The sequence below is a fragment of the Trachymyrmex cornetzi genome, unplaced genomic scaffold (assembly GCF_001594075.2).
Source record: "Trachymyrmex cornetzi isolate Tcor2-1 unplaced genomic scaffold, Tcor1.1 scaffold83, whole genome shotgun sequence".
Lineage (NCBI taxonomy): Eukaryota > Metazoa > Arthropoda > Insecta > Hymenoptera > Formicidae > Trachymyrmex > Trachymyrmex cornetzi.
Genome location: NW_017300169.1, coordinates 2843466 through 2867085, shown reverse-complemented (window position 1 = coordinate 2867085; position 23620 = coordinate 2843466). Strand labels below are relative to the sequence as shown.

The 23620-nt window shown below is 33.8% G+C and overlaps 1 protein-coding gene across 6 annotated transcripts; it reads left to right on the top strand.

Annotated features, from left to right (window-relative positions):
• The first annotated feature begins 58 nt into the window (after window positions 1-58).
• Ino80 (chromatin-remodeling ATPase INO80) lies at window positions 59-21764 on the top strand. 6 transcript variants are annotated; one of them, XR_001940508.1, is made up of 28 exons: window positions 59-185; window positions 2652-2811; window positions 2937-3016; window positions 3092-3303; window positions 3767-3940; window positions 5543-5839; window positions 5921-6079; window positions 6161-6330; window positions 6474-6696; window positions 6816-6903; window positions 7014-7305; window positions 7402-7604; window positions 7686-7826; window positions 7894-8015; window positions 8165-8457; window positions 8546-8825; window positions 8929-9081; window positions 9158-9401; window positions 9671-9798; window positions 9863-9957; window positions 10764-10836; window positions 12559-12717; window positions 12799-12901; window positions 13351-13466; window positions 13843-14028; window positions 14323-14689; window positions 20246-20761; window positions 20824-21764. XR_001940508.1 is itself a non-coding variant. In XM_018519452.1 (27 exons), the coding sequence occupies exons 1-27, from the start codon at window positions 176-178 to the stop codon at window positions 20704-20706; spliced, it is 4989 nt and encodes a 1662-aa protein (XP_018374954.1). In that variant the 5' UTR covers window positions 59-175; the 3' UTR covers window positions 20707-21764. The 6 variants fall into 6 exon arrangements, 5 of the variants coding, with proteins under 5 accessions (XP_018374954.1, XP_018374958.1, XP_018374957.1 ...); XM_018519452.1 differs by having other exon boundaries at window positions 20246-21764; XM_018519456.1 differs by lacking the exons at window positions 20246-20761; window positions 20824-21764 and adding an exon at window positions 18217-18822.
• The last annotated feature ends 1856 nt before the right edge of the window (window positions 21765-23620 follow it).

Genomic DNA, 23620 nt, shown 5'->3' with positions numbered 1-23620 from the left:
AGCCTCGACGCCAGGCGTACAGCAGCGGTGCCACCACTGCCACCTAAGCTACCTTCCCCCACCCCTCCTCCAACGACGCAACTCACGCCAGTCACGCCACGGCCGAGAGAAAGAATTCGTCCGGCCTTGGACAGAGTTCTCTCGCCGAGACGATGATGCAGCGTGTACAGCGGAAATGTGTGCAGGTATATTCTGTAAAGTAATTCGAAAAAGGATGATGCAAGGTTCCGTTGAACGAGGTACTCTCCCCCACCCCTGTACTCTGTGGGTCAGTCGCTTTTACGCGGGATTCAGTCGCTCGGTCGATCGACGTAATTCGACTCGGATAAAATCCGAGGATCTTTACGGGCGCTTCGCGATACTGTTAAAACGACTTGACGACGTTTATCGGCGAAATAGGTTACTTTTACAGTCGATGGGGAACACTTCCGGTGTGGGTTCGAGGCTAGGACGCGCGCGACGCGCATGAACGGAAGTATACTACTCGCGTAGTAGCGCGATTCGAACTTCCGAATTCTTCGGGATCGTGATTACTCGGCCGAACACGAAGAAGCGTGATTATACTCGGCGAGTTCCGGGAAAATGCGGAAAAACGGCGCTTCTCTCGAATTATTTTCAGATATCTTGTCGAAATTGCGAACCGCACTGAAAGCAAATGGTGAATAAAGGCAATACGTGTTTTAATAATAGGCCTGTTCTTTTCGGCTGAACTTTTGCACCGGTTCACCTTTCTTCCTCTTCTTTCTTCCTGGAGAGAAAAGGAAGAAAGATGAACTGGTGCAAAAGTTCAGCCAAAAAGAACAGACCTAATTATTGGTGCTCGAGTTGGCCTCAAATAATAGTTTATTGATTTTTATAGAAAAATTCCTTAAATGCAATTTCTGCAATTTATTTGTTAGGCCGGCGTCTCGTGAGCGGAAATTTACAGCGGAACGGAACAGCGAGACCAATCATAATCGCAGAAAAAAAAAACAGAGTAATGATTGCAGAGTTGTGATTGGTCGTGCCGTTCAGCTGTAAATTTCCGTTCATGGGACGACAGCCTTACGTCTTTGTAAGAATTTTAAAATTTCTACACGAGTACATATACATAGATCAACGTAATTTTTTTTTGCAGACATTGTACATGTCGAGTTATATATCTATAGATGCCTTTTCATGCTGACGCCTCAACGCTCATTTTCAGCGTCGAAATAGATCGCATGATCAAAATTGATGCTTGATATTCGTCAATTTCTATCATATGACTTATTTTAACGCCGAAAATGAGCGTCGAGCGTCAGCATGAAAAGGCACTTTATCCGCGTTGCTTGAAATCCCCAGCAAAAGCACTTAAATATATTCGGGCATTGAAGAGAGAGAAGGTGGAAATGCTGAGTGCAAAAAGTGCAAGCAATAGTAACAGATCTTTTATTACACACAAAAATCGTGCGTTTAAAGACTGAAAAATTATTATTTTATTGCATCGACAAAACGGGATATAAGTAATCTTTGTATTCGATCATATAAAAAAAAAATCGGCAAAAGAAATTAACGCGTTGTCGATATATCGAAATTGTGTCGCTATCTCTTTTTCAAAAACTTACCAACGTTTCCCTGTCTCTCTTTACGATATAAATTTTTTAAAGTCGCGCGTTTTTGGGGCAACGCGAGAATCTTGGATCGCGCGTTTGCGTGAGATAAACATTCGTCGCGGCATATACTAGAAAACGGCTCGAGATTTGGACCGTAATTCGAAATTGTATGTATAACGTGCACACAGGTGGATACCGAGAGGAGTATCGAGAAACGAGATCCGCCAGGAGCTGCGCGTACGGGCGCCACCAGCGCCACCTACTGAAAACAAAAATGGTAGCGAGCAATATGCCCTATCCCTGCCCCGCTTTAATGGCACGCCAAATGTCTGCGTTCTCTAGGCTTCCTTCTACCATGTATTCCCCTCCGACCGATGTATCTGATCCCGCTGTGAATAGAGGAAATCGCATTCCGGTAGTAGACTTTGTTACGCGTGCGAAATAAGCGGGGCCGTCTTATAACCAAAACATAAGGTGAAAGCAAAAGCCGTTGGCGAGATATTTAGCCGAATTATAACCGCACCAGCTCCCGATACGACGTGTCACTCGCCTTATATAATGAAATTAGCCGCGCACGATCCCGCATGCCAGTTCCACGCCCGTAATATGCGTCATCCGCTGCTAGAAACACGAGAATCCCCAAAGTACGATAACGGTAGCCCAGCTGAGAAGCGTTCTCTGTGGTTTGCTGTCGGGAACATGCACGTTTTCCTTTTTCCGTCCCGGTAGATTATGTCGATATCCCACGTATCCTCGTGTAACACTCGTTTTCGTTACTTTCGTTACAGCCTGCAAGGCTTTTCCACGTTTTCTTATTGGGTTTTCACAATTTTTGGAAGGGAAACACTTGCACTATACTGCTAAAACTTGTATGTTTATTACTGTATATATTCACTATCTTAGTGAAACGATCAAGTATCATTTTTTGGTTTGCAAGCATTATTGAAAGATTTATTTTTGCATGTTATTGAAGACTTGTAGAGATTGGTAGTTTATAAGTATACATAAAATTGTTTTATTTATTTTTTTTTTCTTAATTGCTAAGGTCCTTTTTTTATTTATTGTGCATTGTTACAGATTGTCAGATTTCTCATAGACGGGTAATGTCTGATAGAGCAAACAGGATGAAGCTAGAAGCTGAGATGGCTGCGCCTTTGCATCTGCAGAGACTGGAACGCAGCTTGAATGTACAGCCTTTCTTAAAGCAGATTGATGATCTTTTTCAAGAACAAGCTAGGTACTGATATATTTATTAACTGTTACGTATATTCTTGTTGTTTTTTAGCTTGTAATACATTAATAGTACATTATAAATTAATATTATGGATACAGTAATACGAATATTTTGTTTCTATTTTTCAGTGAAGATGACAAGTCTGTCTCATCGGAATCTTCTGATGGTTCAGATGCTTATCTTGATAATGTACCCACGCGAAAAGAAGGTTGGTATATATGATTGATTTTAATTTTATTAAACCATTTAATTAATGTTTTTGTAACATACATTATTTTTTTAGAAGCAAGAATCAATAAGTTAAGGCTGTACAATATGTCTAGTGTAGGAGAAGAAAGACGTTGGTTGCAAGATATTCTTTTAAGTGATTCCTCTGATAGTTCTGCATCAGGTTCTGACACAGATAGCCAAATCACGGAAGAAGATTTTCAAGAGATGTTGAAGTTTCATATATTACGAAAAAAATATCAAGGTCGTTTTTATCAAAAACCAGAAGTAAGGAGCATATGATAGTTAAACTTTGTATATTTAATAATGCAGATAATTCAGGATATTATAAAATATATATTTATGTATTATAAAAGTACATCCATAAGCTACACATACTTATTTTTTTTATTTTTTCAAAGAATGTTGCCATATGATATTTTTGTATTTTGAGATTCCTCTAACAATTTATAATTTGATATTATGACAATTTCATAATAACATTATCTTTTTACTATTGGTCTTTATGCGTGCAATTTTCAATTACTCGTTTTTATTTATTTTTACTTAAATTTTATTTTGTACATTATCATGTTTTTGTTAGCATATAGCTATAACTTTGTTACAAGTTGAATTGTTTGCAATATTCTTACTATATTTTAATTTACAGTATAGAATTAAGAATTTGGAACTGACTTGGTTTATTAGCCTATTTTTATTTCTTTTATTTATAAAGTATTATTATTTTCAGAATATACAATATCAATATTATAGTGCGGGTTTATTATCCAATTACGATAGATTTTTAGAGCATCAAAAGTTAATTGTGGGAAATAAAAAGAAGAAAGAGAAAAAGCCAGAAAAAAAAATTATGAAAATTAAGAAGGAAAAAATTAATCGTCACTGCGTATCTGAGGAATATCGTGTATGTACTAAATTTTATATTACATTTATATTGACACACGTTCTATATTTCCTTTTTACGAAATATATACTTTTAAACAAAAGTTAAAAAAGGAGCATACAGCCAATACGCTAGTTATTTGTTGCGTGTCATATATTTAAAATAATCATTACAAATTGAAATTCATAAACGTTTCGGCCGATATTCGGCCTTCGTCAGTATGTTCTACAATACAATTTTAAGTCGGAAGTTAGATAAGTTAAAAATTACAATTTAAAATTTATATGAGATTAAATCTCAGTTCATTATAATGTGAGATGGTCAGTTAATATAAGAAGTTGAGTGTATGAAACCGTATAAAGTTCTTGTGAAATGGTTGATTTTTTGTGAATATTACAATGTTGGTCCGCTATTAATTGCAAATCCTCGCGTCGTAAAGAATTTCCAAGTTCTAATTTGAATTTACATAATTACAAAGTTATAAAGACTTTTTTAATACATGATTATAAAGATAGTATTAATTACTTAATGTACTTTTACTCGTATGTAATAAGAGCTATAATTATTCGATTTTTCATTCTATAGTTTAATTTGAATTTTTAAGGATGGAAGAAACTTTCTAGTACATTACTTGTTAACAGAATTTTTGTGTTTCTCTGTGTTCTGTCCTTCTGTATTTATATTGACTAGAAAAATTATAAAAGGGAAAATTAGAGGAATGGGATGGAAGTTGTAAGGAGGACATTATTATTCGTTTAATAGGGGCAAGTATAATTCCGGTAATCGATCGGTGTCACTTTGCTTATTTAATCTCTAAGATGATACATATTAAAAAATAAAAATCAGGATTAAATAAGCAAAGTGACACCGATCGATTACCGGAATTATACTTGTCCCTATTAAACGAATAATCTCTTACTTACAACTTCCATCCCACTCCTCTAATTTTCCCTTTTTTAATTTTTCTAGTTAATATAAATACAAGGACAGAACACATTGTGTGAAAAACACAAAAATTCTGTTAATAAGTAACGTACTAGAAAGTTTCTTCCATCCTTAAAAATTCAAATTAAACTATAAAGAGTAGAAAATTGTCAGCGAATAATTATAACTCCTATTACATACGAGTAAAAGTACGTTAAGTAATCGTTAGTACTATCTTTATAATCATGTATTAAAAAAATTTTTATAACTTTGTAATTATGTAAATTCAAATTAGAACTTGGAAATTCTTTACGACGCGAGAATTTGCAATTAATAGAGGACCAACATTGTAATATTCACACAAAAATCAACCATTTCACAAGAACTTTATACGGTTTCACTCAACTTCTTATATTAACTGACCATCGTACATTATAATGAACTGAGATTTAATCTCTTATAAATTTTAACTTGTAATTTTTAACTTACCTAACTTCGACTTAAAATTGTATAGTTGAACATACTGATAAAGGTCGAATATCGGCCGAAACGTTTATGAATTTCAATTTGTAATGATTATTTTAAATATATGACATCGCAACAAATAACCAGCGTATTGGCTATATACTCCTTTTTTAACTTTTGTTTATAAATATATTAAGCCATTATTTACTTCTACATTATATGCTCTATTTTTAGAAAGGGGAATATCCGGAGGGAGAATGGGATAAATCAATTCCTAGAGAAGAAGAGTTAGATGAATCTGAATTGGAAGCTATCATGCGTCATCAACCTCGAGGTAGAGGTAGGAAAAAACATAATACTAAGAGTGTTGAAGTGATGACGATGAGAAGAAGAAAGATATGGGTGATGATGTCCAAAAAGGAACTAGGAAAAGTACAAAGGGCGAAAACCAATAATCATAAGGAAATGCTAATAAGTTGTAAGAAAGTAGCGCAGCATTGTATGAAATATTGGAGGCAAAAAGCCATGCAAGTGAGTATATAAATTAATACTTAGGTTAATACTTATTTAAAATTATTAATCATACATATTATATATATTTATTTCTTTCAGTCGCAGAAAAATATGAAGGATACTATCTGGCGGGCAAAACGTTTGACAAGAGAAATGCAGAGTTATTGGAAACGTTATGATCGAGTCGAACGGGAAACTAGAAGAAGATTAGAGAAAGAAGCTGAAGAACAACGTAAAATGGATGTAGAACTTATTGAAGTAAGAGAATATTAGAATATATAAAAGGATACATTTTCTACTTTTATTTTTTCGAATGTTTTTATATTGCTCTTATTTCAGGCAAAACGTCAACAAAGGAAATTAAATTTCCTTATTACTCAGACAGAATTGTATGCTCATTTTATGTCGCGAAAAATAGATAAAGCGTCAGCAGAGGAACAATTAAGAATCTTGAATCAATTAGATGAAGAAAAGAATCCTAGACTTATTGGCATCGATGATTATGATAGGTATTTGAATTAAATATATAATTTTTTTTACATAATCTTAAAGATAATTACTTTCATGGCTGTTGAATGTGATTAAAAAAGTCAATTTTAATTATTTAGGATTTTACATTTACAATAAAAGCATATATTTATTAAATGTGTAGTGAAATCATGAAACAAAAAGCAAAGAGAAATGCTACTGAAGCATTTAACAATGAAAAGGCCAGGACCAAACAATTTGATACATCTCAAATTGCTGTATCTCAAGAGTTACGTCTCAGTGATACGCCTGAGAATTTGGAGCATCCACAACCTTCCATTTTTAAGGGAAATCTGAAAGGTTATCAATTAAAAGGAATGAATTGGTTGGCAAATTTGTATGACCAGGTTTGTAATTTATGTATATATATGTACATATTGTAACTATGTACGTATATTATATTATTAAGATCATATAATATTTTTGTTACATAAATATAATTTTTTTAATTTGTTAATTGTTTCAGGGTATTAGTGGAATACTAGCTGATGAGATGGGTCTGGGAAAAACTGTACAATCCATAGCATTTTTATGTCACGTTGCCGAGAGATATTGTAAGCATTTATAGAAATTAAACTTAATGATTTCAATTATTATTTTATATGCATTGTGTTGAACTTTTGCGAGAAATAACTTGACCAAATAAATGTGCAATTAATTTTAGCTGTTTGGGGACCATTTTTAATTATATCACCTGCTTCAACATTACATAACTGGCAACAAGAAATGGCAAGATTTGTGCCAGTATTTAAAGTAGTTCCATACTGGGGTAATCCTCAAGAACGTAAAATACTCAGACAATTTTGGGATACTAAGGATTTACACACAAAGGAAGCTTCTTTCCATGTAGTAATAACAAGTTATCAATTAGTAATTACGGATTATAAATATTTTAATAGAATAAAATGGCAGTATATGATCTTGGATGAAGCACAAGCTATAAAAAGCACGAGCAGGTATGTTATTTTGTTTTTTTTTATTATTTTATAATTTTAATAAATAATAAATTGCATAATCTCTTTCTAATTAATATATTTTAATCATTTTAACAGCATGAGATGGAAATTGTTATTGGGATTTAGTTGTCGTAATAGATTATTGCTCAGTGGTACGCCTATACAAAATAGCATGGCAGAACTATGGGCGTTATTACATTTTATTATGCCTACACTATTCGATTCGCACGATGAATTTAACGAGTGGTTTTCCAAAGATATTGAAAGTCACGCAGAAAATAAAACAGGAATAGACGAAAGTGGGTAATTTTTAATAAACCATGTCAAACGCGAAGTGATTATATATTAATTAGAAAATATTTGTAAATTTTGTGCTACAGAACACTTATCGAGACTTCATATGATTTTAAAACCTTTTATGTTACGAAGAATAAAAAAGGATGTAGAAAATGAATTATCTGATAAGATTGAAGTAATGGTATATTGTCCACTTACAACTCGTCAAAAGTTACTTTATTCAGGTATCTTGATTTTATTTTTATGATTACTGGCTGTTTATAACATTTGGTACATCTATCTTATTTGTAGCGCTGAAGAAAAAAATTCGAATAGAGGATTTGCTGCATTATACAGTGGGCGGAGGGGACACTGCATCCAATGATAAAAACTTTACTTCCAATCTAATGAATCTAGTCATGCAGTTCCGAAAGGTACTATTACATGTGTTTCTATTAAAATTTATAGTATTATTTATGATCTATTTGTAATAATAAATTTATCATGGCTGTTATAGTTATCATAATTTCGATATATATCTTAAAAGTAATCCAGTTACTATAAGCGAATATATTAATTACAGGTCTGCAACCATCCAGAACTTTTTGAACGTAGGGACGCTAAATCGCCATTTTTTATGAACACTGAATTTTATAATATGCCTGCTTTATTGTATAATGAAGGACTTTTGCATCTAGCATTTCCATCCAAAGATCATCTATTATATAATAGGTTGTTTATATTTACTGCAGAATATATTCATCGTGCTCTTCACTGCAACGAAGATTCGCGCGAAAATATATTTTCATTTAGTAGATTTATTGATCTATCTCCAATGGAAATGAACAAAACGTTTATCGCTGGTACTTTATTTAGGTATGTAAATATCAAGTTAGAAATCTAATTTATGAGTCGTTTTATTTTAATTTCTTTTATAAATAATTTTAATCTCGTATGTGTATAGATTATGTCTGATAACGCTTATGGAAAGAAGATTAAGAATGGTGCAATACTGGGAAAATTGGCACGTCGATAACAGATCGAGAACATCTACAAATCAAATGTTTTATTTACCCAAAAAATTTGACGGTCTGTCGACAACGTTGCAAGATATATTCTTTACCAGCAAGATAATCGAAGGCGAAGCTTTCTATACACATACCAATCATACGATACATTCAATGCCAGAAACTGTCGCCCACAGAATACTACGTAGTAGTAAAAAAGCTAATCAGTTATTAAAAGTAATTATATTTTATATTACATAACGTATATACACATAGATTCAAAAATACAATTATATTTATATAATAAAAATAAATTGTATATAATATAATATATCTTTAGTTACAAAGGATATTACCCACTGGTAAAATAGATCAAACAGAAGATTCGAAATTGGCTTTGCTTCCTGAACATCCTCATCATCCACGGCAACCTGTAATGCGATATTGCCAACAAACAACGATTCCTGCCTTTGTTTGCGATAATAATCCCAAGGTTGGTACAATTTTGCCTAACGTTACATATACAGAAACAAGGAATGATGTATTTAATCTATATTCTGTAATTGCAGGTTCAAGCTAGTCCACGAAAATTATACGTCAGTAATAGTTCCGCAGCATGTGCCTGGAAGAGGCATGAGGAATGTGGTGGTCCATTCGGTCAAAGATTACTTTGGCTCGGTTGTGAACGAGCACTTTCTGAAGAAAAATTGGGTATTCGTGCCAGTCAAACAATGTCTACGTTTTGTTATCAGCCGCAAGGTGGATTATCTGCGTGTGCTCCTATTAATGGATGGTCACATATCATTGTACCAGGTATATTCAAGATAATACTTTTGAGGCTTCAAGGTTACTTTCTACATAGTAACTTTTCGTGGTTTATTTCTGTATCCAAATCCATCATTAGTCTATCTTCTTCTTTTAATAATGGATCTGAATACGGAGATAACTCGCGAGACGTATAGGTTTTGTACATTCAAGACTGTACTGATACTCATATAAATCAAATATATACTAACGTAGTAGTATGATTATTTACGATTCTATTAATTAATAGATGTTAAATATAAATTAAATTATTTTAGATAAACAAACGTTAGTGACAGATGCTGGTAAACTTTCTGTACTGGACAGTCTTTTACGGCGTCTGAAAGAACAAGGTCATAGAGTACTGATCTATTCTCAAATGACAAAAATGATTGACTTGCTAGAGGTACGTTTCAGTTACCCACTGCTTTCGTATAACTGCTTTATTATGGGAAATTTATTTCTTGTAGGAATATATGTATCATAGAAAACATACATTTATGAGATTAGATGGTTCGTCAAAAATCTCAGATCGTCGGGACATGGTGGCAGATTTTCAAAAAAGGTGATTATTTTATTGCAATAATTTTACACATGTTATATTTATTGTTATTACAATATTGCCAAAAAATTTGATAATATACTTGAATTTTCTGATAATACAAGCACAGATTATTTAAAATTTTGTTTAAAATTTTTTTATTTAAATTTATCTCAGCATCAGTTGTTTATTAATAAAAAAATACGTTACTTTTAACAGTTGCGCCATGCTGATTAGATTACGTCTTCCTATAAGTGTAACAATATTCAGTTGCATACTTAAAGCGCGATCCTGAGATCGCATGTCCTGTATAGTTCAGCCGCGCATAACTAATACACGAATTAATTGCCGAATCGTCTCCATCTTGCAGACAGCTGCACGTTCAAATGCGTGACAGCTACAAAACAGAAACTCTTATCTATTAGACTATTATTAGGTAGCGTGTGTTGGTTATTATAATTTCTGCTCTTAAGTATCATTTAAATCTTTGAATAATTATATTTTTATATTGAGTAACAAAAAAATATTAGAATATCTTATTTCTTTTGTATAATTTATGTTGATTCCTTATTCAATAATAACACTTATGCAAGTAAATTATATCATATTTTAATTCTATACACTTGCAAATAAATGAAAATACAAGAGGGGGGAAATAAAAAGAATGAAAAAATACGATTGAAATCTTGTGATTGTGTGCCAAGGAGGATTTTTTATCCTGGATATCCTTCGAAGACACGCCGAGATCTCAAATTAATTTACATACACACGTCTAATGATGTCTTTATTTCTCGGCTTGGTTTAATCTGTAGGATTGTTTCGTGTTTCAGAGCGGACATATTCGTCTTTCTTCTCAGTACTAGGGCTGGCGGCTTGGGAATCAACCTCACTGCGGCAGACACGGTTAGTAATTTTCCTTGCTTTATATATTTGCTTACTTGTTACTTTGACTTTCAATTTCTATTCTCTTTGATTATGAACATGAATTCATGAGCAGATCTTTATTAAATTTGAAATATACATTTAATATTGTTTTTACTACAAATTTCATGCATTATACACGATAAAATATATTTTGTGTATTTTAATTATATATATTAATTATATACATTTTAATTATGTATGGTTTAATTTCACATTACAGCGTTTAAAATAATTTATAATAGTGTTATATATGTATAAGAAAGAAGTACATAAATTAATTTCACATTAAAAAAATATATGTTGTACACGATAAAATATATTTTCTATATTTTACAAAAAGGATGAGACATGAAAAAAATTTTGCATTGCAGAATATTGCTTTCGTGCATAAAGATATCATGAGATAGTCCATAACGTTCAATCTTCTGTCATCGATTTAACAAATCTATCGCGGCATGCTACATGCTTGATCCAATATTGCAACGAATTATATAAGTTGTAACTGCACGATTGCACATTATAAACTATTTATAAAGGAGGATGTTAAAAAGAGGCCGATTTTTGCTCATAAAAGAAATAGCGTTTTTTGTAGATTTTAACTTCCTGTGTGAATACGACAATATTAATAAAAAGTTAGGGATCGATAGGGAACACTTTGAAAATTGAGCATGAACATGATATATTTGAACAAATTTCAATATTTTTACTTATTTTTCAAGGTATCCCTCAAGTGGCACGAACTTTTTAATAATTTTACCATATTCAGGAAGTCAAAATTTACAAAAAATACTTTTTTTTTACTTACATCTTTTTAGGCAAAAATTTGCCCTTTTTTGAAGGATATTAAAAAAGATCCGATTTTTGTCTAAAAGAATGTAAGTAAAAGAAATAGTGTTTTTGTAAATTTTGACTTCCTGAATATGATAAAATTATTAAAAAGTTCGTGCCACTTGAGGGATACCTTGAAAAATAAGTAAAAATATTGAAATTTGTTCAAATATATCATGTTCATGCTCAATTTTCAAAGTGTTCCCTATCGATCCCTAACTTTTTATTAATATTATCGTATTCAGAAAATCAAAATCTATAAAAAACGCTATTCCTTTTACTTACACCTTTATGAGCAAAAATCGGTCTCTTTTTAACATCCTCCTTTATCTTAACTCTGCTATTTAGTATATTTGGGTCTATTAAACTCAAAATGTAATTAATTTTCTTACTGATATTTTATTTAAAAACTTTTTCTCTGATATTTGATGACTTCGTCTGTTAGGGTAAGATTTTTTTTTCATGAATTTTTATTTTTTAAAGCTTTTTAATCATATTAATCTGAATAATATGATTATATAGTTTTAAACAAATGAACTGGAATAAATATAAACTTGTATATAACATGAAATTAAAATGTATATATATATATATTATTATACGATTATATATTTATGCAACAAATATTTTAAATTATTTATGATTTATATTCATTTTTCACATATTTTAATTATGTATGGTTTAATTTCACATTACAACACATTTAAAATAATTTATAATGTATTATATAGGTATTATATATGTATAAGAAAGAAATGCATAAATTGATTTTACGTTAAAAAAATATTGCGTTAATTCGTACTATTTTACGCATCAATAATTATGTATTACAGTTTCGACTCTGTAACTGCAATTAACGATGCCTATTTGCAGGTAATATTTTATGATAGTGATTGGAACCCTACTGTAGACCAACAAGCTATGGATCGCGCCCACAGACTGGGGCAGACCAAACAAGTTACGGTCTACCGATTAATATGTAAAGGAACCATCGAAGAACGAATTTTGCAGAGAGCGCGTGAAAAGAGCGAGGTTCGTTTTATAAATTATTGCATTTATGTATTAAAGTCAAATAACCAACATGTGCACAGAAAGAGATTGTTTTCAATGCAGATTCAACGTATGGTCATAAGCGGCGGAAATTTCAAGCCCGATACTTTGAAACCTAAAGAAGTCGTGTCGCTGCTATTGGATGATGAGGAAATTGAAGCGAAATGTAAGTTATATTAGATATTTTTATTTGGTAAATGCGATTTTGTCAAAATAAAGTTCATATAAAATTAACCGAAGAACACATGTGACGCTATATTGAGAAGTATTTTCCCTTTAAATTGACAAAAAATTTATCATTAAAATTAAAATTTGTGACGAATTAAGATCTATATCTAAAACTATGATCCGTTGAAAAGTCGTTGAATACTCGAGTTTTTATTCGGCATCACTATCGACCGTTCTATCGTATCCGCACGGTAGGACGCGCGTGTATGCACAAACGCGTCGAAAATGAGCCGAGGGGCGAGACGGGGACGGTCGAGGTGGCCGCGATTACATTATGCTCGTTAGCTTATGCTAATGGCCTAATAAGGAATAATAATAAGAAACGAAGTAACGAATACCGCCGCGTCCTCCGCGTATAGTACAAGTCCGTACGTTCGTATATTTCAGACAGCCAACGAAGCGAGGAGAGAAAGCAGCAACGAGCGGAGGAGGTTCGCTTCGAGTCGAACCTACAGCACAAGGAGAGGGACCGGAAGAGGAAGTTAACCGCGCTTCCGGTCAAGGTGAGCCCGACGCCCTTATACACCGCTATCGGTCGCGTCGCAAAGATTCTTTTTAATCTCTTTTTATCATTTTCTTTAACTACTCCTTAGTACTTTTTCCACTTATCTATTTTTGTCTTAACTTTTTATTTCTTATTTTCTTAATACTTATATTATTGATTTACAGTCGAATTTACTAGTATCTTTGATTATTTTATTCAACAAATAATTCTACTTGTCAAGCTCATAGTTGTTCGACAAGTTGTTTGTTAATATTAACCCAGAACGTGGATCAGATTAAAATTTGTTAATTATACACATTTTGATTAAAATAAAAATTAATTCGGGTAACTCAATTGTCTCAATTACATTTTGTACTACAACTTTTATTTTTCAGAACGATGCAAAAAAGCCATGTCACACAGATGCTAATGGCGACAAAAACAACGATACTATTTACGTTAATCTTAATGAGCCTAAACCGGCTATCAATCTGATTCAATCGCAGCACCAGAACAATCACCATCAGCAGCTAGAAAATATAGATAATTATAGCACACCGACCAGCCCGACCAAGTCAGAAGTACGTTTCTATATCGAACAAGATTATAGCGTTGAAAATTTCCTATTTTTATTAACATATTTTTATATATTAATACTTTGGTATACTTTATATTTTATTGTGTGTATTATATATAATAATTACTACTTATTTAGTATCAAGTATATATTTTAAACAAAATTAATTTGAAAAAGTATCTTGTGTGATGTCAAATATATTTTAAAAGCATTTTCTTGTTTTGTGTCATCATCTATATGTAATAGCGTTATATGATCCTTGATATTGATACTTCGATACTTTGATTTTTCCTTGCAGGATGAAACGAGCAACGAGGGACTCGTGGTCGATGTAGACGGTCCGGTGACAGTTTCCGGTAACGACCCTCATGGACAGCCTCGAGGCAATCTCCACCAATTTGGAGAATCTCCAGCTAAAATCGCCCGACTTGGACATTTCGCCTTCGGCATGGGTGCGAACGCGCGAATGCGACAATCCGTACGCGGCGCGAGCAAACGCGGTCGACCGCGAGGTTCTCGTAGAGGAGGACCAATTGGCGGTAAAGGAAGAGGACTGCTTTTAATGCATCCGTCGTCGAAGGTTTCAAATATGGCCAGTGAACCGTCATCGACAGCGATGTCACCGAATGATGGAGGCGGATGCTCTAATGAAGTATTACGGCACTGTAAGTACTTGTTTTTGAGTAATTGCCTTAAACTTTCTTAATTTATCCTCATAAATTTCTACTAATAAATATTAATTTATTAGTAGAAATTTATGAGGATAAATAAATAAATATCGTGTAAATAATAGAAATGGATATTTTGCCAAAACAATATAAGTAAAATTAATTTCAACGCGATAAATATTAATTTTTTATTGATTATAATAATTTATGATTTATCGTTTGAGAGAATAATTATTCTGTTGTTTATTAATGTTTATGTTTTGATTATCTACGCAAGCACCACAGTTATGTGATTTGTATAAATGTTTAACAAATATATGGTCACATAATTCAATCTATCTATCGGTTTTGTTAACGTACATATATTATACATCTGTGCAGTTATTGCAATCGCTCTTGTTTATTAGCTTTATTAATATAGAGGTTAATTGTATATCAGATGGAAATTTGTAATGCGTAAAAAGGAAAATAATTATAATTAATATCAATGTTATTAATATGACGTTGACAATGGATAAAAATAAAAGGACACTGCGAAATGAAAGCGTTCAGTCGTGAGAAAGATGACTTTTTTCACGAATGCGATCGTATCAATCGATATACCGTTAATCCCGATTGGCTTTTTCGTACGTCGGAGATCTCCTCACCCCCGCTCCTCTTTTACACCCTCGATGCTATCTTTCGCTCAGACACTTGCCCGGGTTCTCAGGGGACTTTGCAGTTTCGCGAGAAGAATGCCCGTGGGTCCATCGCGACCCCATTCAGTGCTGAAATTCCCTCGCGAGCACATGTGCACCCACGAGTGTCGAGGGGGTAACAGTTGGCGTTTCTCCATGGAGCACCCTTAGAGACATTCGCCTCTCCCCTTTTTTCGTGACTCATTCGGAGACACGTTTTGTAAACGACGAATTCAGGGCTTACACTGAGCTTAGTCCTATGGGGAAAGCTTGGCTGAAACATTTGTTGCACCACACAAGTGTATTGTGAGATAAGGGTGTCCTAGAAATCTGCCAGTCATCGGAAATACGTAACGATTTTAAACAGATTAAGTCATACGAACGATATACAATTCCAGTTATTGTTAAAACGTGAAGCATATTTAAAACTTTTTTACCTCATAATAACAATGTTGTTATAATATTGGATAGAAACAGTAATTGACATATATAATGATGCTGTTTTTGATACATATTACATTTATCTTACGATAAAATCTTCGTTTTATTACAAAATAAATATAATCAAAATTGTCATTATATTAAAAGCAATAGAATTTTTCTGAAATGTCTCCTGCTTTTAACGAAACTGTATTAATTTCCTCGCATGGAGCAGACTCGAGACCGTAAGAACCTAAGAACGTTGAACGAGCGTCGTTATGTGCTCATCGTTTTCGCGCTAATTAGAGAAAGATGGAACGAGAGAGAAAGAGAAAGAGAGAGAGAAAGGAATACGGTGCGTATGTCCGATAAGACGACCTCACGCAACGCCACGTGGACCGTGGACAAGTAGTGAACAACACATACACGTGAGTGCGTACGTGCTTGCGTGCGCACATTAACACATTCCATCTCGTGCTACGTATACCTACATACGAAAAGAAAGGGGTCGGTCTCTCTCACTTGTCGTCGACTGGAAGACGAGGCGGACAATAGCAGGTGCGGAGCGAAGGCGACAGCTGCGATCGATGCTCTTCTTAGGTTTTTGGAACTCGCGCGTACTTTTTCTCTCTCTCTTCTTTCTCCTTTCTCTTCTTTTTTTGTCTTCGTCATCGTCATTTTCGTCGTCTTCTTCGTTACCGCCCTTTTTACGTGTCTTTTCTGTCCCTCCCTGTAGCGTCGTCCTTTTATCCATTAAGTTATCTCCTTATCGAGATGCAGCGCGCGCTTGATCCAGCTGTTAATGTTACGAGCTCTCACCGACATACATTCAGCATTATTTCCATTGATTATAAGTTATATCTTATTTTAACCGATAAACCGATAGCTGATGATGGATTAATAGGAATAAATTTTGGACACAAGTAGAAAGAAAATTATTATCAAATTAATAATCGCTCTTTGAAAGATACATTATCGAGAGCTCTAAATTTTGTCGAGATAACATTGTGTGATTAAAAAACCTACCTTTTGCATAAATGCAAAAGATTAAAGTTAGATTAATTCAGTGCTAAACATTCTTTCTTGCAAGTATTCTCTTTTAATATGATAAACCTATATCTATACTAATTTATTTATATATTGAAGCATGTGCCTGTTGTGTGATATTTATTAAGAATTTTTAATTTTTTTAGTCGATTATTATTCAATTTTTGTCAGCATCTATTATTTTCAAATGCAACTGTAATTTCAGTTGTATTTCAGTTGCATAATTCTGACATCTAATTTCCCTTGTCGTATCGCGAAGTCAAATAAAAAAAACGGACAACCTATAGGGTACAGAATTACACGGACCCTAAGGGGTTGAATATTGTCGATTCGTGCCGTGCCTTACCGTACCTTACTGTGTCATCTCGTCTGTCAGCTCCGCATCTTCTCGAATATCATATTTTCGTATCGCCATGTGGAAAGCATTCTCGAATATTTTTTCCTGTTTTATTTACAATTAAACAGCAGTTACAATTATTAATATTGAGACATGGGGATAGTCTGAAAATTGTAAATTAAAAATGAAATTTATTAATACTCATACTTGAAATATAAAGTTACACATTTGTGTAAGAATTTATAGATTTGATTATAGATGATTTGTGTGATGGATCTTTGCTTTAAATACCAAAAATAAACGTATAAAACAAAGAGATAAATTAGTTTCATAGTTTTTAATTTGCATAGATTTAATATTATCCTATATTATAAAATATAGAGTTCAGAGTGCATATAATTAATGATTTTATACTTAACTAAATTTAATGGGCGGAAAGATTTGTAAGGTCTTGTAATCACGTTAAATAATTATCCCGTATTTTAATCTCGAGCTTTTTTTTTCAAGTCTTTTAGACTAGACATGAATAGGAGATAAAATATATGATGAAAATGGTTTTATCGCACGGGATAATGTAATGGTAGAATAGGATGGTAGAATAGAATAACGCGGCAGAATAGGATGAGGCAAAGATATAACAACTTGATCATTCCGTTGAACATCTCCGGTTCTTTATTTATCTCGAAAGTTTTACCTCTGCATTGGGTTCTATCTCGTGCGTGTATACATTAACTATAAAGTTATAACATAGTTTACAATTTAATTTGGCCATAATGCAAGTTGTAAATTAAATTATAGAAATTTCTATTAAATTACCTTTACTTTAGATAGCGAGTTTCATTACGTACTGGCACGTAATAGCTAATTTTATGAGTCTGTTTAATGCAGAGACACCAGTTGGATTTCTATTTTCATCAAAGCTGTTCACGCAACTTTGCAATTTACCAGTAGACATTATTTATCGAGAGTCGAGCTTTATTTTTAATAGCCTAATAATTGTAAAAAAATATTTTGAGCAATAACTTTTGTTCATACTTTTACAGGATACAACGTAACATCGCATATGTGCATTTTTATATCTGACGATTGGAGCATTATATTCCGACTTATTTATACGCGACATTTGAAGATTGCCAACTCAGATTCTTACGAAGCGTCTTCGGGTTTTCTTCTCTTCCCAGTCAATACGATTCACGCATGGAATTTTCAAGGTGCATTATCACATTGCTTGCGAATGCTAGAGTCGGCAGCTTTATAGAGACAGACGCGCATTTTCCATTCTTCGTCGCATTTCGTTAAGTGTCCTCTTAGACCGTAGTGGCTGAAGAGGAACAGCTCCTCTCGAGCAATCGGGTACGTGCTTCTGAATGCCAACGAAGCGGCGAGATAAAGACGAAACGGACAAAATACGAGATATCGACGAGATGAGGGATTCATTTTCACGCGCATCACTTCCCTTCGGAAAAATTTCTCCAAATCGCTTGTACTCGAGAACTTGATCGACTCGACTCGTGAAAAGCACGAGATAGGATCTTTCGTGGGATGCTTTTCAAACGTTTGTTACGTGGTATTTTAACACGTTATATCGAAGAACGCAACAATGACATTCTCTCACGATGCTCGAATAATACGTATTTGGGCATCGTACTTCGCCTGCTTATTTAAAAATCGTAGAAACTCGAGTATTGAATATACGTATTTTGTATTTCTAAGAAAAATGTACTCTTCGTTACTCGTGGGAATTTTTTTCTCGATCTGCTTCCTTGGGAATATTTGTTAATTGTGTAAGATGTTGTACAAACGTATATAATTGATATTTTTTCCCATGGTATTTAACTTATGAGTGATAATTTGTCCGTTTCGCTCCTTTGCTAACTAGTTAACACCTCATAGTCCACGAGTCTTGAGTGTGTCCTCTCTTTCATTTTTGACCACATCGCCAGAATAATCGGTGAATAACCAATTGACTGGTCGAACCAGTCAACGTTAAATTCAGTATCGCGATGTCCGTGCATCTGCTTCGCCGTAATCGTAAACATTGCATTCACCTCGACGTTTAATTAATTGCTATTAACATACGTTCTCGTTCTCTCTATAAATCTCGAAGTATACATCTTTTAAATATGAATTATTTTGTTGTTATTAAAAGTTATTTTGTTTATTGTTGAATAATTTTAGTAATTTTTAAACTTATGACCATTCATTACAAACCTTTAGATTGATAACGTCAGAAACGAAAAAACATGTAATGGAAATTCATGCAAAATATTAAAATGTATTTTTCAATAAACCGATATTTGCATTTGATATATAGAATACACTTGTAAAATATATCGAAAACTCTCACGAAAAAAAAAACGGCTACGGTTGCCACGACCAAAAGTCGTCCATCAATACATTTTTTGATTATAAGAACGATTGTGATAACCGTAAGATTAGCATATTTTAACGACGGTTGTTAAGATATATTCATTTTACGGTTATCATAATGAAATGTATCATCATTATAACAAGAAGATCCAAATGTATTGATGGGCGAAAATTATCATTATTTCCGGTTGTGGCAACCATAGTGTTTGCTTCTTTTATTTCAGAATAAAATAAAATTATATTTATCTCAACTCGACAGCTGTCGTAAAATTTGTTCCGTTTTTTTGTTAAGCATAATTCAATTTTAAATATATGGTTATTGATTACTGAAACACGGAGAGCTTTCGCTATATTTTACAAATTTATTTACTGCAAATGTTGTTTTATTAAAAAAATATATTTTAATTGGTAGAATTTCTTGTATGTATTTTTCTCGTTTTTGAGGTGACAATCTAAGATGTCTGCAGTGAGTAGACAAATTAATGAATCGGATTTTGATTGAATTTTTAAAAAATCTAATAAAAATCACAAACCCACGCGTAGATACATACAATGTATATATATGGGTAATTTTATCATATTCCACGATTTAAAAAATGGTATTTTGTTGAGTTATATCGAAACGAGTAGCTATTGCCGTAACGGCAGCGTTATATCAGCAGAATCTCCTCGAACGAAGGGGCGTACTTTTTTATGTCCTAGGGACGCCTGCGATTTCCGATCCTGCGGACGGGGATGGTCCCAGCACGGTTGGTCCATTAGGTCCAGTTGGCAGTTTGATACCTCTATCGGGACGCAGTGGAGCTGCAGGGATACGTCGTGGCCCTGGTCGGCCCCGATTACGGCCAACTGGGCCTGGACATCAGGGCTATCGCACCCCTGGTCATCATCATAGTAAGAAGGTCCAGCGGCCGCTGCCAGTACCCATCAGATCTCATCAAACGGTCGCAGGTGTCAATCAGCAAAAAGCATCTTCATCGTCGCAGAAGCGTCCTGGCATGTCGGTGACTGGTACCTCGTCTTCGTCGTCGTCTTCAGTCGCAGTCGCGAATTCGACACTGTTATCTTCATCATCGTCATCGTCATCATCCTCAATGTCGTTGGCGGAATCACGACCTTTCGGATTTTACACGCAGCAACAGCCACGCACAGGATCATCGTAGTTTTGCAAAGGAAGAATAGTGATTTGACTTGAAGCTCGTCCTGGTGAGACAACGCGTAAGTCTTGCGATGTCGGTAAGATGTTTTCGAGATATCTCTGCGTTTTCTCTTTCCGCCAGGTGCTGAAATTTCAAGCAGATTATCCATGGATCAATCAGTGAATTAATAGTGCAGTGAAAAAAAAAAATTCTCGTGGCTCGCGGTTTATTTTTCGAAATTCAGACTCGATTAAAATAAATATATAACATATATTTATTGTGTCTCGTGAGAGTTTGACTTCTGCTAGTGTTTCTGTACGCGTGACTCGAGCGTGCAATTCTGATAAATAGGACTCTCGTCCCGCCCCCTCTCATCCTAAATTGTAATTGTATATGAAAGGAGGCAGCGATTGACAATATTTAGGCACTGTTACGGTTACGATTATATTGCACAATTATATTTATTTTAGTTATGGCGTAAGAAATAAAGCGGAACTCGTCGTCGAACGTTAGAAAATACAATTATCGATGTCAGTTAGGTACTTAATTCGATGCTTGCCTTCGAATCCTTTTATCGGATTCGTCTCCTCGGTTTTACAGCAATTTGGATCGTATTCTTCGATTAAACGCGTAAAAATTCTTGTGGGACACTTATCCGCTGCGGGAGTGAAAGAGGTCGATCTCTGTTATTAATCAGTCGATCCAATTCTACGTATGTGGTACAAGTGTAGCTCTCGTTTTTAACTGTAAGTGTACAATTAGATAATCGACACGACGCGCGACGTGTCGTTGCGCGCACGTTGGCGCCGAATTCTGACGACGATCACCGACAGATCAGATCTCCGGCGAATACGTCGACGAAAAAGGGGACGGGAAGGCATTTTGAATTTGCCTTCTCCGTCTTCTTCATCGTTCGCTCTCTCGGCGTCTTTGTACATTGTTCATTAACGATAGCATTATTCCGTCACTAGACTCGGCTAGCCGATATTTTTTATGCATGTTACGAGACGTCGTTAGGCCAATTCAATTTGTAAAAGAATAGTATTTATATTAGCAATAAACAGACAAAAATTTCACCTTCACGAATGTTTGGCAAATTTTATTACGAATTTTATACACCAAACATTTCCTTCCACCGATGACTATTTTAACTGACTCAATCGAATTTTTCTTAACAAAAATTTAATCAAGTACTTTTTCTTTCTTTTAAGTGCTTTAATAACCCAATTTTTAATTAAAAAAAAAACCAGTAAACTTTACATTTTTAACTTGATTTAAAATTGATTCATTTTTCCCGTTAATAAGACATAGTGAACATGAAATATCTTGAATGATATAATTTCTGTCTTTATGCGTTTTCTTATACTTTTACTACTTTCGATTCTCGAGAACCGTGCAAACGACTGTCGAGTGCGGTAGAAGGATTCTGTATGATAATATCTGATTAATAAAACAGCGTCTGAAAGCTGGAAGTGCCGGTTAATAGTGCGAGTATGCAGCTGTCGGTGGAGCTGCGTCATCATCTGCGTGATTGGGATCAAGCTGAGCGCGATGAATCCTTCGTACCTCGTGATTCTTTTTATCTGATCGCGCGAACTGCGAAAATCCTATGCGTAGCAAGCACATTTTTGGAATTAATTAGCGAATATCCCTTTCCTGTCGTAAGTCGGTTAGGAGTTCGTTGATTTCCAACTGTTGCTATTAAGTTCCTCTAAAAATGTTGAGTTCCTCTTGTGATTGAGAAATACGCGACGCGCGGTTGCTGTATACATATATTAATTTATTTAAGATTAATTTTATTAATTTAATTGTATAAACAAATATTATCATAGCTTCAAGATATGTCACGATAATTTAATTTATTTCGAATTTATAATTTTAATATGTACCATTATAGCTTAAGCACGGAAATAATTAATATTCTACATGATTTTGCAATATAAACTGATGATAATTCAACTCTCGTCGTCGCACGCGTTGCCGATTTATCGTGGCCGTCAATAACAACAACAACAACAACAAGCAACAAAGAGTTGTACTCCTGTTTCAACGGAAGGTGGACATGGTGCGCCGACACAATAATTGCAACCCGTATACCATCGACATCGTAGGTCGCAGGCTTTGATCAAGGTCGTTGTTATGAATATGGATGGACCATCGCTGAATGGCATCCAAAAAATATCGGGTAAGTACAGTAAGAGAGAAAAAGAACGAGTGTGAAGGAGAGGACGCGATAGGGGTTGTAGTTTAGACTGAACATAAACAGCAAAATTAAGTTATCACAACGACTTTCTTTGTCGCTTCTTTTCTTTACTGTAGTAGCCATAAATACATAAAGATAAAACGTTACTATATTGCAATATTTATATGTATAATTTAAAACAAATAAAGGGCTAAGAGCCAGTTATGTAACAAAGTATAATTTAAATAAAAATGAAAATAATTACAAACATTTCGACCCCGATCGAGTCATTCTTAATGTTAAAGTAAATAAATTATAATTGTAAAATTATCGGAAATATATATAGATTAATCATATTCTTCATGTCCAGTATTATAATGTTGCAAGTTAATAACTTAAAATAGACAAACTTCTCGTTGAAAATTCTCGGCAGTAACACCGTAATAACCGATAAATAAAAAGTAACCGTTAATAAAAGAGAAATAAAGCTAAATGTGTAACAATTAACAATATATAAATATGACAATGTACCTTATTGAATAAAATGTTGAGAATATATATATATATATGAATAAAAAAGAACGCAAGGTGGAGATTCACATCGTGATAACATACAATAGATATTTCCTTAAGAATTAGAGCGTTCTTTTTTATTGAGAATGACTCGATCAGGGTCGAAACGTTTGTAATTATTTTCATTTTTATGTGTTAAATTACTTTCTTTGTTACATAACTAGCTCTTAGTCCTTCATTTGT